The 19290-nt window shown below is 37.3% G+C and overlaps 1 protein-coding gene across 1 annotated transcript; it reads right to left on the reverse strand.

Annotated features, from left to right (window-relative positions):
* Positions 1-2880: 2880 nt before the first annotated feature.
* LOC308690014 (trace amine-associated receptor 13c-like) lies at positions 2881-3900 on the reverse strand (the record flags this gene model as incomplete). Its single annotated transcript, XM_081364218.1, has 1 exon — positions 2881-3900. The coding sequence occupies exon 1, from the start codon at positions 3859-3861 to the stop codon at positions 2881-2883; it is 981 nt and encodes a 326-aa protein (XP_081220344.1). The 5' UTR covers positions 3862-3900.
* Between the last annotated feature and the right edge of the window lie 15390 nt (positions 3901-19290).

Consider the following 19290-nt stretch of genomic DNA (forward strand, 5'->3'; position numbering starts at 1 on the left):
ATTTGGGAAGAGAATATATTCCAAATCTGAAAATACAGTATGAGAACAATTAACTGCACAATTACTAGAAATGTTTACCTTGGATATTGTACAATTTGCAAGCAAAATTTGTGGAAAAAAACAACAAACCAGTTATATATTGTCCTTGCATTCTTGTGGCTCAGTCACACACCTGAATGAAAGGCTCATTACGTATGCAGCCTCATTATGCGGGCCCCATTGACTCCACAGGTGTGAATCACGCCCATCCGCATATGGCCTTTCCAAACAAAAAGTGTTTTACAAGATTTAAATCAATGTATTGTGTTATGTGAATGATTAGGCAGGATGATTTTCACATAATTTTGAAGAAAAAATTCTAGGCAACGTCATCCATTAGTCAAAAGTCTTATTTACATATATTTAGAATGTGTTTTATGGCCTTATTTCAGAAACTTTAGTTTTTTGTTTTTGAAAAAAACATACATAAACATTATTCTATCAAAAATGAAAACATGTACATGCAAGTTGTTCACATATTATGGTAGCCCTGTTTGTGCTAAATAGAGTGAATTTACACCTTTGCCATTAATATGTTTATAAGCAACTGAAAAAAGCACAAATGTCAGGGCATGTCAGAACATCTCAAGGACCCCAAAAACCCCTCAGACCCCAGAGGGTTAAATTCGGGTGCGGGTCGGGTGTCGGTTCTATTTTAAGCGGGTCGGGTGCGGATTTTAATTAGTGCTGTTGACAGATAACGGGTCGGATGCGGTTTGAAGCACTGCGGGTACGGGCGGGTGCGGATTTACAAAATCAGACCCGTGCAGGACTCTGAGCACAATATCCCTTTGCGCCACCTGGCGGTCATTTCGCGAATGACTTTGAAATGCGACTGGTTTATTTTTGCCGCGGTGGTAATAGGCATTCTGTTTGGTTACCATCTGTAGGTTTTTTGTATGAAGCCTGATGTATTTAAGGTTTTTCTGTGCATCTGTTTTACTTCAATTGTTATTTTGTTTTATTTTTTTATTTTATAATTTAAATTAGGTACATAAGGTTGTCTTGAGTATGTTTTGTTTGATACATTTCAGGGTTTTGTTCCCCAATATACTGCCTTGTCAAACTCTAAATTAAACTAAACTAAACTAAACTAAACTAAACTAAACTGAAACCTTTTTATTACACATATGTTCAATTCAATAGCTTTTCCACTCTACAGTATAAAGATTATTTTACCATTTTTGATAATGTGTTCTGTATACAGGACAGTTATTGCCCACCTATTACATTGCAATAGTTATTTTACAGGGTAAACTGGGAGGGTTATGGACAGCTCAAGCATTCTTGAGTTCCAATGGATGACATAACCCCTTTATTTCTGGACCCCATTCCTAATTCACAGAAATCATCTTAACCACACCAAGGGAGCCCTCAGATGAGTTCCAGGAGCCGCTCAAAGGAAGGGTGATCTACAGTGGCTGATTACTGATTACAGCAAAAACCACCACACCTGTGTTCAGTTCAGTTCCACCTGTGCTTAACTTACATGTGGAAATACTTAACTATACCAAGACAGTGAAGAAATGATGCAAAAAAAAAAAAGCCTTAACTTTTGACCAATGTAAGAGAATTCTAATCTGAAAAATAAAATGTGCTAACCTGACTGAATGATCTGAATCTCCTCTATTTATATTTATTCTTACAGAAGCTGTTTCGGTCGGGTAATTAAGTGAATAACGCGAAAATGTGCCAAATCGAAACTGCTAGGAGCAAAGGTTTAAGTGCAAATTAGACTGCAATAATAATTTAATAATTTTCACTCGCGGCTGTTGTTACATCTAGCAGCGCGTCTAACTAAGATACAGAATTATGTGAAGTTAAAAATACAAAGTGAGCAGAGAATCGAAGATGGGTTTACCTTGACTAAAATGTAGCACTGAAATAACAGGAGAACAGAGTATTCTAGAAAAACACACTTGCGCGCTCTTGCCGTGCGTCTTGTATAATGCTCGCTGGTCCTGACTGAATGATCTGAATCTCCTCTATTTATATTTATTCTTACAGATGCTGTTTCGGTCGGGTAATTAAGTGAATAACGCGAAAATGTGCCAAATCGAAACTGCTAGGAGCAAAGGTTTAAGTGCAAATTAGACTGCAATAATAATTTAATAATTTTCACTCGCGGCTGTTGTTACATCTAGCAGCGCGTCTAACTAAGATACAGAATTATGTGAAGTTAAAAATACAAAGTAAGCAGAGAATCGAAGATGGGCTTACCTTGACTAAAATGTAGCACTGAAATAACAGGAGAACAGAGTATTCTAGAAAAACACACTTGCGCGCTCTTGCCGTGCGTCTTGTATAATGCTCGCTGGTCCATTATTTTCATATTGTTCAGGGACTCATTGTTCCATTTCTTTTCATCAAATGTCTGTGGAACTTGTTTAGTTTATGTTGTTGAATCTTTTTATGTTCATACCAATATTTATACATTAAGACATTTTCTGGGGAAAAAAGCAGTTGAAAGTTTGACTGAGTTTAGTTCTGTATGACTGTCCCTTTTTTTCATTATGTTTTTGATAACACAGATGCAACATGACTGATGAAAGTGATTAAGCATAAAGCACATAATATCTACATTTACCATTTATTCCAGTACATTGAGGATTTATGCTGCTTGCTCAGTTTATTAAATTAGCTAATTTATTACAATTTATGAACATTGTGTCAATTTATATCAATGTGTGTGGAAAGAAGTTAAATTGAACATCAAATGCAGAAAACATACTCTCTGAAATAAGCTACACACTAAGATACATGTAGTGTAAATTACAAATATAAATCCTACAAAGATAATCATATCCTTTATGAGTGACAGCTTTACCAGTTTAATTACTATTAATGCTCTGTAAAAATATCAACCAGAGAGGATGATGGCTGAAATATCTTCAGAGTTAAGATGTGTTTAATTGTCTTTTTAAACCAGGGATAAAATAAAGCATATATCAGAGGATTTAGACCTGAATTTGTGTACAAGAACCATGACAAAATATTTATGGATATAGAAGAGTTTACTGATACAGAACAGATATAGTATGGTATAAAGCAAAGCATATAAACTATCACAATGATTCCTAATGTCAGAGCAGCTTTACTCTCAGATTTCCTCCTCAATGTACCTTCTGTTACACATTTACCACCCTTCATCATAGAGTTTATAACTTTCACCTGCTGATGTACTACATAGAAAATCCTCAAATATAACAATATGATAAGGGTACATGGAAAACCAAAAGACATAACCGTATCAGTGACAAACCAGGCAAATCTTATCGTAAGAAAACACTCTCCATAACACAAATCAGAATATCCATTACTAAATGCAAAGATAATGGTATAAGTTAAAGAACAAAGCCAGCCCAGACAGATGCTTATTACAGTTTTAGTTGTGGTTATTTTCTGTGGGTACTGTAAAGGGTGACACACAGCCACATAACGATCAACAGCAATTAAAATTAAATTACAGAGAGATCCTGAGAAAACCAATCCAACTATTATGATAAACAGTTCACAGAAAGTGTCTCCAAAGTACCAACACGTCTCAATCTGCCTAGAGCCATCTATGGTGTAAAGAACTCCCATAAGCATGTCGGCCACAGCCAGAGAGAGAATAATCAGGTTTGTTGGAGTGTGAAGCTTCTTGAAGTGAGAGATGGAGATGATCACCAGCAGGTTCAGAAACACAGTCCATGTTGACAGCAATGATACAAACACATACATGATATTGTATTCATATATAGAGCGTTTTCCCTTGATACATGATGAGTTGATGGCAGGAAAGCAGTATTGAGTCTCATGATCCTCTGTCTCATAGGCCATGAGTGAGTCTCCTGCTGTTAGGAGTTGGTTCTGCTCTTCCTCTTGTCTATAATTTATACAGTGTCTGGATCAGACGGCCCACCCATCTACTGCCCACTGATGATGTATCATTCAAATGTTTTTTTTTGTTAATTTTTCTTTTATTATTATTATTATTATTATTATTATTATTAATTATTTATTTATTTTTTTTACATTAGCTTTGAAATGCAATTAATTTCTTCAGTCCAGATTAGAATTCTCTTACACTGGTCAAAAGTTAAAACATTTTTTGTTTTTTTTGCATCGTTTCTTCACTGTCTTGGTATAGTTAAGTATTTCCACATGTAAGTTAAGCACAGGTGGAACTGAACTGAACACAGGTGTGGTGGTTTTTGCTGTAATCAGTAATCAGCCACTGTAGATCACTCTTCCTTTGAGCGGCTCCTGGAACTCATCTGAGGGCTCCCTTGGTGTGGTTAAGATGATTTCTGTGAATTAGGAATGGGGTCCAGAAATAGAGGGATTATGTCATCCACTGGAACTCAAGAATGCTTGAGCTGTCCATAACCCTCCCAGTTTACCCTGTAAAATAACTATTGCAATGTAATAGGTGGGCAATAACTGTCCCCTATACAGAACACATTATCAAACATGGTGAAATAATCTTTATACTGTAGAGTGAAAAAGCTATTGAATTGAACATATGTGTAATAAAAAGGTTTCAGTTCCCAATGACATCCATTATATGGACAAAAAAATACAATAAAAGTCAGTGGGAAGCGAAACTGTCTGGTTACCCACATTCTACGAAATATCTCTTACCGGTTTGGTAAGACATGAGTGCGAGGGTCTTTTTACAAGACCTTTTTTTTTACAAGATCTTTTTTTTTTTTAACCAAAAAAAGCTTACAGCACCTGGTATAGGCTGATCACTGATCGATTTCTCCTGTGTGCCCCGCTGATCTGAAACAACCTTGACGAGCCATTAAAAAAATGTGTTGTTTTTTTATGATTGTATTCTTCTAATATGTGAAGCTTGTAACCTGTAGGCTCCTCACTGTGCATAATGTTATTTTGGTCATGAAAAATGAATATTAATAAAATAAATCAAGCCACAATGTCTCACTTTTTTAGAGATTTGTATTCAAAAATATTAATTTCTCTGCTGTGGAAGGACTTAGTCTACTTCTTTTTTTTACAGATAATTTCTCCAGCCTTTGAAAAAATCCTCTCACAAGGGACACTTGTTGCTGGCATACAAAGATATTTTTTAGCAAGGACATACAAATGAGGAAAGATTACTGCTCTCTCTTTCCAGTAAGTTAGTGGATCATGAGTTCTGGGCAAATACGCATCGTTGATGTATTTTTTCACTTTTCACTGTGGCATCAGCTGCAGTATATTGGGTACTCATATGTAGACCTATAAAATGTATTCACACAATATTATATTATATTATATTATATTATATTATATTATATTATATTATATTATATTATATTATATTCACATTGAAGCTATTTTTAACATGATTGGCAGTTGTGATTGGGACATTAGGTTGTAGGGCATTGGGCTATGGACTTTATAAACAGTGTCCCAAAAGGTTGTAATTATACTTCAATTATAATTATATTTCAAACAGTGCATACCTTGCATAGATGGCCCAACAGTGTCAGTAGCAGGCCTAGGTAGCCTACAGGGGGAATGCCATCCTCTGCACCTGCAAAATGGCAGGATGAGTGCTCCTCAAATGGCGCATCATGGATGATGTATTGTTGCAGTAGGCTAGATACTGATCCATGGGCGGATCTACAGGGGGGCAAGGGGGGGCAGGTGCCCCCCCACTCTAGAGCCTTGCCCCCCCAGCTGCCCCCCTAACTTTGATGGTCCAAAAACTGTACTTACAAAAACAACCCGCCACTATGTCTAATACATTGACCAAAAGTGAACAATTGAATTTTTAATTTTTAATGTATTATTCGCCCCTCCCCCCTGCCCCTCAAATACTTAGTTACGTCCCTGATTCAAACGTGCAGAGCGGCGTTCACTCAGTCTAGCTCACACACACTGCAGGCACAGTGTGTCTGCTGCGGTGCGGTGGTCCTGCAACTCGACTAGACTGAGCTGCCCCGGAAAGAGCCTCTGAAGGTGAAGTGAGTTTCCCCAGTTGTAGTTTAAACACACGTTTAACTTAAAGTTACATTTGTAATGAATGTATTGTATGCTAAAGACGATTCAGCATCAGCAAAAACAGCGAGTCTATTACGTTAGCCAAAATCAGCGGTCAAATCGCTCCCTCGCAGTGGTGGACGAAGTACACATACCATGTACTTGAGTAAAAGTAAAGATACTCAAGGTAAAATATTACTCAAGTAAAAGTAGAAGTGCTGCCTTTAAACATTCACTTGAGTAAAAGTACAAAAGTATTTGCCTTCAAATGTACTTAAGTATCCAAGTACTATGATTTTTTTATGGCTATAATGTCCTATTATAATTTTTGTCACAAGACTCTTGCTTAACTCAGTCTACGTGAAGACTCCAATGTCACTCTTGGCACATCAATCTATTAATAAAATGACATTAATTAGTCTCTATATAAATTTATATTATATATATTTTTGAATTGAATACATTTTTTGTGTGTTTAATTTTGGACGGAAGGGGACTGTTCCCATAAGGTATAATACATTTACAGTATTTACTGTACATATTTTTCATGAGCATCTATAATAGGCCTATTATAAACATCCTAATGTTATGATACATTCACATAAACCTGCACAATGCCATTAAATACACTGTGACACACACACACACACACACACACACACACACACACACACACACACACACATTTATACATATATATATATATATATATATATATATATATATATATAATTTTTTTATTTTATTTTTTTTCTACGTTATGGGAGCAGCCTATTTCCTTCCAAAATTAAACACCAAAACGTATTAATGCAGTGTTTCTGCTACTCCCCAGAAAAAAAAATGCTATTATATGCAAGTAATTTTAGTGTCAACGTAATAAGCACTGCTCATTATGCGTCAATATTTACCGATAATTGCTGCAATAATAGTAATTATAATAAAATAATTAAAATAATTGCTCTGCCCCGCTTAAAATCATTGGCAACGCGATTTGTTTGGAACTATTGAGAGCTACACGAATCACGTGACCGCGCGGCGGCGAGATCACAGCGGCTGCACACTGCACAGACCATTCGAATGATATTAAAATACTGCGAGATCGATTAGAGTGTACTAGTGTAGACGGCTCTGTATGCTTTTTTCAATCACTCTCGCGATGTCATAAACTGATCGGTCTGTGCAGCTCCGGTTCAAGTCGAACAAGCCTAGTGTGTCGCAACCTTATACTGTCTATGGTCGCAACTCTCATATTTAACAGCTCTGGTTCACGCAGAAAGCGCCAAGGCAAGTTCAAAACAAAGCACGCACGTTGTAGGCTAGTGATTGGTGGCTCGTTTGACCAGTTAAGTTTTTATCCACTCATAAATAAAAAGGAACGACTGATTTTGAAAATGTAGTAGAGTAAAAAGTAAGATATTTGACTTTGAAATGTAGTGGAGTTAAAGTAAAAGTCTTCCAAAATTTAAATACTCAAGTAAAGTACAGATACGTAAAAAAACTACTTAAGTACAGTAACGAATTACATTTACTTCGTTACTGTCCACCACTGCTCCCTCGTGATTTATAAGAGCACTCTTCCCTTTGATTAGCCTTACTTTGATTTTAGTAAAGACAAGAACAGCTCAATAAAAAAATATAAAATATTGAGGGGCGGCGTTAGGGCTGGGCTAAGGGGGCTTAAGACCCGAATGTTTTTAGTAAAGCCCCGAATATTTTGTTAAATTGTCTTTCTCATAGAGCAAAACAATTAATCAGAAAAAACAAATGTGAATAAGATTACAGCGGCCGCGATTACCTAATCATGAACAGTGCATATTACATTTTTATTTATATTTTTCCCTTTGCATAAAGGTACTTTTGACATGCTTTTGCAGCGTTGAGCATTGTAGCCAATCAGAGACATGTCTGTTGATCACATCGGCCAATCAGAGGCATTTAAATGAGTCGCTGTGCTGAAGATGTGTTTTGCGCGAGCTCACCGAGTTCACGTTCGCGTTTGACTCCAAACCTGTCATTATTATTGGCAATAAACTTAAGATGCAAATAAGAGATTCACTTGATATTATTATTGATGCTGCTCTGATGCACTACATTACGCAACGGTCTGTTTGTTGTTAGGAAGACTAAAAGTTCAGCAGTCTATCTCATCAATATCAAAATGATTAACGTTAAAGAAGTTAACGAATGCCTGGTAAAATGTAAGTAGATACATTTTTTATATTTGACTGTTTTACAATAGAAAAGTTCAACTACCGACACTATCCGGTGACGCAAATTACTCAACTTTTTATTTTTTTTATTTTTATTTTTTATTAAATTTTGCCTTTTTGAATTGAAAATATGCTATAATTTCCTTGATTCATTTAGAGAGAATGCATGTATAATTAAAAATAAAAAAATAAGTTGCAAATAGTTACAATTATTTCACTAATACAACAAGACTTTCTTTTTCTTTATTCCCTTAAATCGCTTTTATAATTAATTAATTCCTTTAAATAAAAATACCCAATTTTAGTTTGGGCTGAAGCACCGAATATCCAATGCCCTTAGAACCGCCCGATAATCCATAATTTTACTGATGGGTGCCATTACACCGACATTACGTTACAACTCACAATACAGTGCCAGTTAGGAGATCGATCATTTGATTAGCTAAGCAGTCCTATTAAATCCAATTCCTCTCAGATATCACAGCAATGAAACCAGCCATTCCTGTTGTGAATTAAAAACTGTTGTAGTGTGTAAGGGCATGATTAAACAATAACTACTATAGTTTAAAAGTGTTTTTGTGTTTGTTTTGTCAAAGCAATTCATATATAGGAATTCCCATGTACCGTCTACCCCTGCCACCCTGCCAAGACCTCTTGCCACCCCTTTGCCTCCCCATGTAAAATTTTCTAGATCCGCCACTGTACTGATCACAATACACACATCTCACTTTATTTGGGGTTTCTAAATGGAAATGCTCCCACACCACAGATGTACGGCATCTCTTCTGGGGAGCCTCCATTTTATCTATCTATCTTTCCAAATCTATCTATCTATCTATCTATCTATATGAATCTATCTATGTACCTAGATATGTATCTATCTATAATATATGTATTTATATATGTATCTATAATCTATCTATATATGTATCTATCTATTAATCTAGCTGTCTATATATATTTATATATATGTATATATTAATGCGTCACTATATGTATACTCTGTCTGTCTCTAGCCTATCAGTTAATGTGTTGTGTAAATTTAAATGTAAGCCTAAATTGCCTATAACTAATCAAATCGCACTATGTCACTATATCACCAAAAATCCGCTATCTCAAAGTCAAACTCCTCTCACAAAAACCCACGAGGTCAAAATGCGTTTATTTCACTTTTATACAGATGTGAGATTGTGTGGTCTGTTCCCGACCGTGTCAATCAAATGCTAATTCGGCGGTCCACACCTGATGAAACACTTAGTGAAACACTTCGAGGCTTCGTTTGGCCGTAGTCACGTGACATGGGTGTTTCGAATCACGCTTCGGATCAGTGTTTCAACACATCTGCGCTTTGGGATCTCGCAAAGCCATCCTTAGTTTTGGTTTGTTTTGTTTAATTGTTTTACTTAATAAAAACCCATTGTCTTGCACTTGAGTCTTCGCTACTTCCACCTACCCAAACCCTGACAACAGATAGTTTTAAAGCAGCTTTAAAATAATGCAACAAAGTTTGTTTCCTGAAGAAAATAGTGTCACAGTAAGTTCAGTGATTCAGTTTTATTTTTGTTGTAAAAAAAGTTTATTTAGTTAATTTGTATATACAGTGAGGAAAATAAGTATTTGAACACCCTGCTATTTTGCAAGTTCTCCCACTTAGAAATCATGGAGGGGTCTGAAATTGTCATCGTAGGTGCATGTCCACTGTGAGAGACATAATGATGACATAAACAATTTTTTAAAAACAGTTTTAAATCAGCTAAAATAATCATTAATTTGATGCACATGAGACCCCTTGAGTAGGATATACAGTATCATATACTTCATATGCTGACATGACTGTTGACATTTAACTGACAGACTGATCTTGAGTTGTTGGTACTCAATCTACAGAAAGTTAGTTGACAATTGAAAGTTAGTCGCCAATTGGTTAATAACCTGTTGCAAAATAATATTGACAGTCAACAGGCACTTTTTTGTAAAATCTGTAGATTAACACTTGACTTGTACCTTATTGTCTATAGGCAGTCAGTTTAACGTATGTTACTTGTCAGTTGAGACAGTGTTGTTGATGGTCAATTGATGCACTGTTGACAAGCTACTGAATGGCTACTAATAACTAGTAAAGTCTCAACAAACGGACTATCAAAATAAAGTGATACCAAAAAAAAATCCAGAAATCACAATGTATGATTTTTTAACTATTTATTTGTATGATACAGCTGCAAATAAGTATTTGAACACCTGAGAAAATCAATGTTAATATTTGGTACAGTAGCCTTTGTTTGCAATTACAGAGGTCAAACGTTTCCTGTAGTTTTTCACCAGGTTTGCACACAGTGCAGGAGGGATTTTGGCCCACTCCTCCACACAGATCTTCTCTAGATCAGTCAGGTTTCTGGGATGTCGCTGAGAAACACGGAGTTTGAGCTCCCTCCAAAGATTCTCTATTGGGTTTAGGTCTGGAGACTGGCTAGGCCACGCCAGAACCTTGATATGCTTCTTACAGAGCCACTCCTTGGTTATCCTGGCTGTGTGCTTCGGGTCATTGTCATGTTGGAAGACCCAGCCTCGACCCATCTTCAATGCTCTAACTGAGGGAAGGAGGTTGTTCCCAAAAATCTCGCAATACATGGTCCCGGTCATCCTCTCCATAATACAGTGCAGTCGCCCTGTCCCATGTGCAGAAAAACACCCCCAAAACAAGATGCTACCACCCCCATGCTTCACAGTAGGGATGGTGTTCTTGGGATGGTACTCATCATTCTTCTTCCTCCAAACACGTTTAGTGGAATTATGACCAAAAAGTTCTATTTTGGTCTCATCTGACCACATGACTTTCTCCCATGACTCCTCTGGATCATCCAAATGGTCACTGGCAAACTTAAGATGGGCCTTGACATGTGCTGGTTTAAGCAGGGGAACCTTCCGTGCCATGCATGATTTCAAACCATGACGTCTTAGTGTATTACCAACAGTAACCTTGGAAACGGTGGTCCCAGCTCTTTTCAGGTCATTGACCAGCTCCTCCCGTGTAGTTCTGGGCTGATTTATCACCTTTCTTAGGATCATTGAGACCCCACGAGGTGAGATCTTGCATGGGGCCCCAGTCCGAGGGAGATTGACAGTCATGTTTAGCTTCTTCCATTTTCTAATGATTGCTCCAACAGTGGACCTTTTTTCACCAAGCTGCTTGGCAATTTCCCCGTAGCCCTTTCCAGCCTTGTGGAGGTGTACAATTTTGTCTCTAGTGTCTTTGGACAGCTCTTTGGTCTTGGCCATGTTAGTAGTTGGATTCTTACTGATTGTATGGGGTGGACAGGTGTCTTTATGCAGCTAACGACCTCAAAGCATCTAATTTAGGATAATAAATGGAGTGGAGGTGGACATTTTAAAGGCAGACTAACAGGTCTTTGAGGGTCAGAATTCTAGCTGATACACAGGTGTTCAAATACTTATTTGCAGCTGTATCATACAAATAAATAGTTAAAAAATCATATATTGTGATTTCTGGATTTTTTTTTATTTAGATTATGTCTCTCACAGTGGACATGCACCTACGATGACAATTTCAGACCCCTCCATGATTTCCAAGTGGGAGAACTTGCAAAATAGCAGGGTGTTCAAATACTTATTTTCCTCACTGTATAGCCGCTCTGGAGAAAACAGTGATCATCCAGCTCAGTTAGGTTCTCATAAAATAGTGTCAATGCAGGCAGAGCAAGTATATTGTTGAATATTAAATAAAATGTTGCCAACTAAGTAAGCCAAAAGCCAATGACGACAAAGGCAACAGTGGCAAAGAACCAAAACACCATCAGGTGACAGAATGGAGAAAAAAACCTTGGGAGAACCCAGACTCAGTCGCTCAGTTCTCCTCTGGCCAACAAGCGAACAGTGTACAATTATGATCCAGGAGCATTACAGGTCAGAGGTCAGATTGGATCTGGACATTCAGAATATTATCCAGTTCCATCTGGAGTCATCACGCACGTATGGAGACGGGTGTGTTGATGATCAGTGTCGATGGCTGTCGTGTCAATGAGGCCTTTACAGGGGAGAGTCTAGTTGACACAATCTCTGCTGACACTTCAGAGATGTGTTGTGGTCGTGTCTATGCGCAGGTTCTCCATCTGATCTGGATATGGCCCAGATCCGGCTGACTTCATCATGCGTTGTGGTCATGTCTATGCACAGGTCCTCCATCTGATCTGGATATGGCCCAGATCCGGCTGACTTCATCATGCGTTGTGGTCGTGTCTATGCGCAGGTCCTCCATCTGATCTGGATAAGGCCCAGAACCAGCTGATTACAGTAAACCTCGGAATAAACAAAAAGACTAACCTAAGCGTAGATGCCATTCTTCATATGATGTAACATCATATGTTACAAGTACATCAGGTGTTATAGGAAGTGCTTCCAGGTCCGGCCATTATATATGCAGCCTAACAATCATTTAACTGATTTGAATAATAGTTATGTATAATGCTCTCTGTGTATGCCAGGTTAAAGAGATGTGTTTTTAGTCTAGATTTAAACTGAGAGAGTGTTTCAGCTTCCCGGACAATATTAGGACTGTTCCAGAGTTTAGGTGCTAAATAAAAAAAGGATCTACAATCAGCAGTCAGTTTTGATAATCAACTGGCCAGAACTTTGAGATTCCAAAGTCCCTTTCACACAGAGATTACGGAAAATAGACAATGACAGCCAAGCCGTGTCGTCCGATCGATCGCTAATCCACAAGAGCAATAGTAAAGTTGCTCCCGAATGCCGGTAAGCTGGCTCCCTTTACTCGACAGGGGCAACAAAAACCCAGGGATTCTTTAATATAAGAACATTTGACATATATACCTCTTTAATTAGTTTAATAAGCCGTCTTATAAATATCACCTTTACGTGGCCACGCTACACTGTTAATTTTGTGAATTGTGAATTTAAGTTTTGTCTGGGCGCAAAGAGATATAGAGCTGAGTATCATCGGCATAACAGTGAAAACTAATGCCATGCTTCCTAATAATATCTCCCAAGGGTAGCATGCACAGTGTGTGTGTGTGTGTGTGTGTGTGTGTGTGTGTGTGTGTGTGTGTGTGTGTGTGTGTGTGAGGGTAGCATTTACAGAGTGAACAGCAGCGGTCCTAGTACTGAGCCTTGTGGTACACCATACTGAACTTGTGATCAATAAGACATCTCTTCATTTACTGCTACAACCTGATAACGGTCATATATGCCAACATAATTAGGAGTGAATTTTGGAGGCGGAAAAATGAAGAAGGGGTGTGTAAATTGCATTTAGCCAAGGCTGCAAAGCCGACTCCGTGTTACAAATATGTTAGACCTATCACTTCTGCCACTAAAGATTGCTTTATTAACCCTCTGGGGTCTAAGGTGTTTTTGGGGTCCTTGAGATGTTCTGACATGCCCTGACATTTGTGCTTTTTTCAGTTGCTTATAAACATATTAATGGCAAAAAAAATTACACACTATTTAGCACAAACAGGGCTACCATGAAATGTGAGCAACAAGAATGTACATCTCTGCATTTTTGAGAGAATAATGTTTATGCATGGTTATTGAAAAAACTAAAAACTAAAGTTTCTGAAATAAGGCCATAAAACACATTCTAAATATGTGCCAATAAGACTTTTGACTAATGGATGTCATCACCTAGTGTTTTTTCTTCAAAATGATGTGAAAATCACCCTGCCTTATCATTCACATAACACAATACATTGATTTGAATTTTGCAAAGCTCTTTCTGTTTGGAAAGGCAATATTCGGAGTGGGCGTCAACGATCATACATATTTAGTGGTTCACACATTAGGAGAAAGTGGGGCCCGCATACATAATGAGCCATTCATTCAGGTGATTCACTGAGCCACAAGAATGCAAGAGCAACAGTTGGAAGCATCTCAATTCTTTTTTATTTTTCCACATATTGTGCTTGCAATTTGGCCTATAATATCCAAGGAAAACATGTCTAGTAATTGTGTAGTTAATTCTCATACTGTATTGTCAGTTTTGGAATATTTATCCTCTCCCCAAATTTGTCACTAATAAAACACAATAAAAGTTATTTAAAGAAAAGGCTTATATTTACCCTTTAATAGTTTGTTTACATCTACCTTGTAAATATATTTTTTTATTAAAAAGGTTACAATTACAACAACAATTCAAGTGTAATCTTTCTTTGTAAAAACTAAAGTATACATTTTATCATACATATTTCAAAGTTAAGGATTTGATTGATTATTTGATAACTTTATTTTTGACAAAACATACTATATTTATCATAAGCAAATATTGGCAAACAAAAGCTTATTTGAGGTGGCAGATATTTTACAGTAAAAATGTATAATCTATCCAAAACTAATCAACAAAATGTTGTCTTTTATATGTCTGTAACATAGGTCTTTAATTTTTATTATAAGAAATATAAATGTTAATTTGCAGTTTTATACGTTGCTTATACAAATACATTTTATTTCAACATATTTCAGTCGATATTTACTGAGTATAGCAATACCTACAGTTTGCTAAAACCGAAACATTCATTCACAAACAGAAACGCCTGACTGTAACGTTGTTTTTATGAAATATTAGGGCATATAAATGTTAATTTTCAGTTTAAAACGTTGCTTATACAAATAGCCTTCATTTTATTTCAACATATTTCTGTCGATTTTTACTCAACTCAGTATAGCAATACAGTTTGCTAAAACATCATAATTCATTCACACAGAGACGCAATTTAAATTTAAACTGTCTTTTTGCGAGCTGTGGTAAACAGCGCGCATCTCTGCGGCTGCCGTTCATTCATTCACAGAAACGCGATTAACTTGAGAAGGAAAAAAAAACTTACTACATATTCGGATCCTCTCTCCTGCAATACCCGCCCTCTGAGGTACATTTTCCATTATTAATATTTCTCACAGCGCTGCCAGATGGTGTAAACACGTAGGCTACAATGATCTGAATAAACTTGTGTTTTCTCGAGCTGATATGGGGGCGTTCACAGGTTTGCTTGGATTGCCTCAGTAATTTGCATTTGAATAGCACGCGCTCTCCGTGGGCGGAGTCACATTACATTTGAATTAGCTCTAATTAGCTCGACTGGAATCGCTCTTTTTTAATACAGATTTCACAAGATAAGGAAACACCAGTAAGGAAACACCAGTAATTTGTTTAGGCTTGGTTTTTAGGGAATTCCAAACCTGCGCACATATATTCAAACGCACATAACTATATAACCAATTCTTAATGTGCATCTGAACGCCATCAGCGTTTCTCACAGGATCCCGTTTAAAGTCTGTGTAGAGAGAGGTGTCGTCTTGGTGGCCCTAATTTAAAAACAATTGATCGTTGCGACGGAACCGAATCAATCAAAACTAACTTTAGCTGGAAAATAACTTTATTAAAGAACCGCTATAAAGCCAAAACAATCTTCCGTTAAATTATACATTTATCTCTGTAAAGCTGCTTTAAACAATCTACATTGTTAAAAGCGTTATATAAATGAAGATGACTTGACTTGACTTGACTTGTCTGTTTGGGTTGATTTCAAACATCAACATTGACCAACAACATTTTCAAAAACTACTAATCCCACCTTTAATAGCCATCTTAAAAGTTTTCAGTACATATCCTGGTGACAAAGAAGAATTAATGATATTAAGTCAAGTCAAGTCATCTTCATTTATATAGCGCTTTTAACAATGTAGATTGTCTCAAAGCAGCTTTACAGAGATAAGCGTATAATTTAAGGTAACAGAGATTGTTTCGGCTTTACAGCAGAGTTAAGTTATTTCCATCTAAAGTTAGTTTTAATTGATTTGCTTCCGTCGCAATGATCATTTGTTATTAAATTAGGGGCCGCTAAAGGCGAGCATACACTGTGCGATGTCTGTGCGATTTCAGCAAGGAACCTACTCACACTGAACGAGTAGATCGCATGCGATGTAAAGCCAAAGCTCAGGATTTATGTGCTCACACTGTACGGTCTGAACGTCGAGCTGCGACTTGACTGCTCACACTATACGTGTGAAATATGCGCGAATCAGCGCGATAAATCCTCGTGCCGGGTTGCGCCTATGGACGATATCATGTAGCCTATCCAGAGATATTGTCAAAACAAGCATCAGCTATCAATATCAAGAAGATTTAGCATTTCCAATTTATATATTAAATTATTAGTAGGCTTGTATTATTATTATTATTATTAGGGAAGGCTACTTTTATTATTAAACTGATAGGCTATTATAATTACATAGCCACGCAACAATTTCATAGCGCATCACCGCATAACTAACGCGCTGTGAGGATAATAAAATATTAGCCTACATAGAAGCTTTACTTCTCCTCATTAAAAATTGTCTAAAACATTTAGGTCGATTACAATGAATTATACATATAATTAATTATTAACAGTCTATAATATGTCCGAACACTGCAATAATTCATCAATGAAAATTAAAAACAGCTTTATTTCCAAACATTTTTTTAATAATAAAAGAGGCAAAGTGTAGGCTACATCGCAGGTGGCTTGGAAGAAGTGGGTAATGGTTAATCCATTTTGCAACACGAACTGGAGGTAAGCAACAGTAATAGCTTTGAACTACAGAACTTAAAGATCTCCCTTTTTTCGTTAGGGTTAGGGTTAGGTTTTTTTTTTTTTTTTTTTGCTGCAGATGAAATTGTTTTCGCGCAGGCGCAGTGAGGGAAAAAACACTGAGTTTAGGGCAATCGGTTCGTAGCTCTGCTTCAACTGTGCGATATAGTCACGAGGAGCGACCAAAATTTCTAACATGCCTGAAATTCATCCGACCATCCGATTGCCGGTCGTGAGAGGTTAATCGCCTCTCTTTTCCCCCTGTACACTGCACGAACACTGCACGACAAACGACGCACGACAAAGCTGAAAATCGGCCCGACCCGAGAAAGAGTCGCACGAGTCAGAATTCGGCTCAAAATCGGACGAAAATCACACAGTGTATGCCCGCCTTAAGACGACACCATTCTCTCTACACAGACTTTAAACGCGAACCTGTGAGAAACGCTGATGGCGTTCACATGCGCATTTAGAATGGGTTCTATAGTTATGTGCGTTTGCAGGTTTGGAATTCCCTACAAGCCAAGCCTAAACAAAGTACTTGTCTTTCCTTATAAATTTTGATAAAGAATTTTATTTAATTTTGTTGCTTTGGGGTAGGAACGCGAAACGAATTTCCCGACAACGCCTTATCTGTAGAGTGGTAGTGGGATCCTCCATAGGGAGAGACTAGTTGGCACTTCAGCACTGCGTTGTCATCGGTCCAGGCGAAGGTCCTTCGTCAGATCTGGATACGGCCTGGATCCGGCAGGCTGCAGGAAAACCTCGGGATAAACACAGACACTAAAATTAGCGTAGATGCCATTCTTCTCATGATGTAACGAGTACATCAGGATTTTTGGGCATACCTACTATATGCCGCCTAACATTAAATTATAGAAGTCTATAATGTATTATGTGAGAGCTAGGTCAAAGAGATGTGTCTTTAATCTGGCTTTGAACTGACAGAGTGTGTCTGCTTCCCGGACAATGGTAGGAAGACTGTTCCAGAGTTTTGGTGCTAAATAGGAAAAGGATCTACCGCCAGCAGTCGATTTTGATATTCTAGGTATTATCAACTGGCTGGAATTTTGAGATCGTAATAGACGTGACGGACTATAATGCGTTAAGAGCTCGCTCAAGTACTGCGGAGCTAAACCATTTAGTGCTTTGTAAGTAATCAGCAATATTTTAAAATTGATGCGATGTTTAATAGGGAGCCTATGCAGTTTTGACAGAACTGGGCTAATATGGTCATACTTCCTGGTTCTGGTAAGAACTCGAGCTGCTGCGTTTTGAACCAGCTATAGTTTGTTTATTAAGCGTGCAGGGCAACCACCCAGTAGAGCATTACAATAATCTAGCCTTGAGGTCATGAACGCATGATCTAATTGTTCCGAATTTGTCAATGAGAGCATATGGCGTAATTTAGATATATTTTTAAGATGGAAAAATGCAGTTTTACAGATACTAGACACGTGACTTTCAAATGAAAGATTGGTATCAAAGAGCACACCCAGGTTCATAACCGACGACGAAGACTTAACAGAGCAGCCATCGAGTGTTAGACAGTATTCTAGATTATTACGTGAGGAAGTTTTTTGTCCAATAATTAGAAACTCTGTTTTTTCAGAATTTAGAAGTAGGAAATTACAAGTCATCCAATTTTTTATATCCGCTATGCATTCCGTTAATTTTGTGAATTGATAAGTTTCGTTAGGTTTTGAAGAAATATAGAGCTGAGTATCATCGGCATAACAGTGAAAGCTAATGCCATGTTTCCTAATGATATCTCCTAATGGTAGCATGTACAGAGTGAACAGCAGCGGTCCTAGTACTGAACCTTGTGGTACGCCATACTGAACTTGTGATCGATGAGACATCTCATCATTTACTGCTACAAACTGATAACGGTCAGATAAGTATGATTTAAACCATGCTAGTGCATTTCCCGTAATGCCAACATAATGTTCTAATCTATTTAAAAGAATGTTGTGGTCGATGGTGTCAAATGCAACACTAAGATCGAGTAACACTAATAGAGAGATACAACCACGATCGGATGATAAGAGCAAATCATTTGTGACTCTAACGAGAGCTGTTTCGGTACTATGGTACGGTCTAAATCCTGACTGGAAATCCTTGCAGATATCATTTCTTTCAAGAAAGGAACACAGTTGTGAGGATACTGCCTTTTCTAATATCTTTGACAGAAAAGGTAGATTCGAGATCGGCCTGTAATTGACTAATTCTGAAGGATCAAGTTGCGTTTTTTTAACAAGCGGTTTAATCATAGCCAGCTTAAAGTTTTTTGGTACGTATCCTAGAGACAAAGACGAATTAATGATATTAAGAAGAGGATCTATGACCTCTGGAAGTATTTCTTTCAGTAGCTTAGTCGGTATAGGGTCTAACATACATGTTGTAGATTTAGATGATTTAATGAGTTTAGTAAATTCTTCCTCTCCTATAGCAACGAATGAATCAAA

Source organism: Scardinius erythrophthalmus (assembly GCF_964197995.2).
Source record: "Scardinius erythrophthalmus genome assembly, chromosome: 1".
Taxonomy (NCBI): domain Eukaryota; kingdom Metazoa; phylum Chordata; class Actinopteri; order Cypriniformes; family Leuciscidae; genus Scardinius; species Scardinius erythrophthalmus.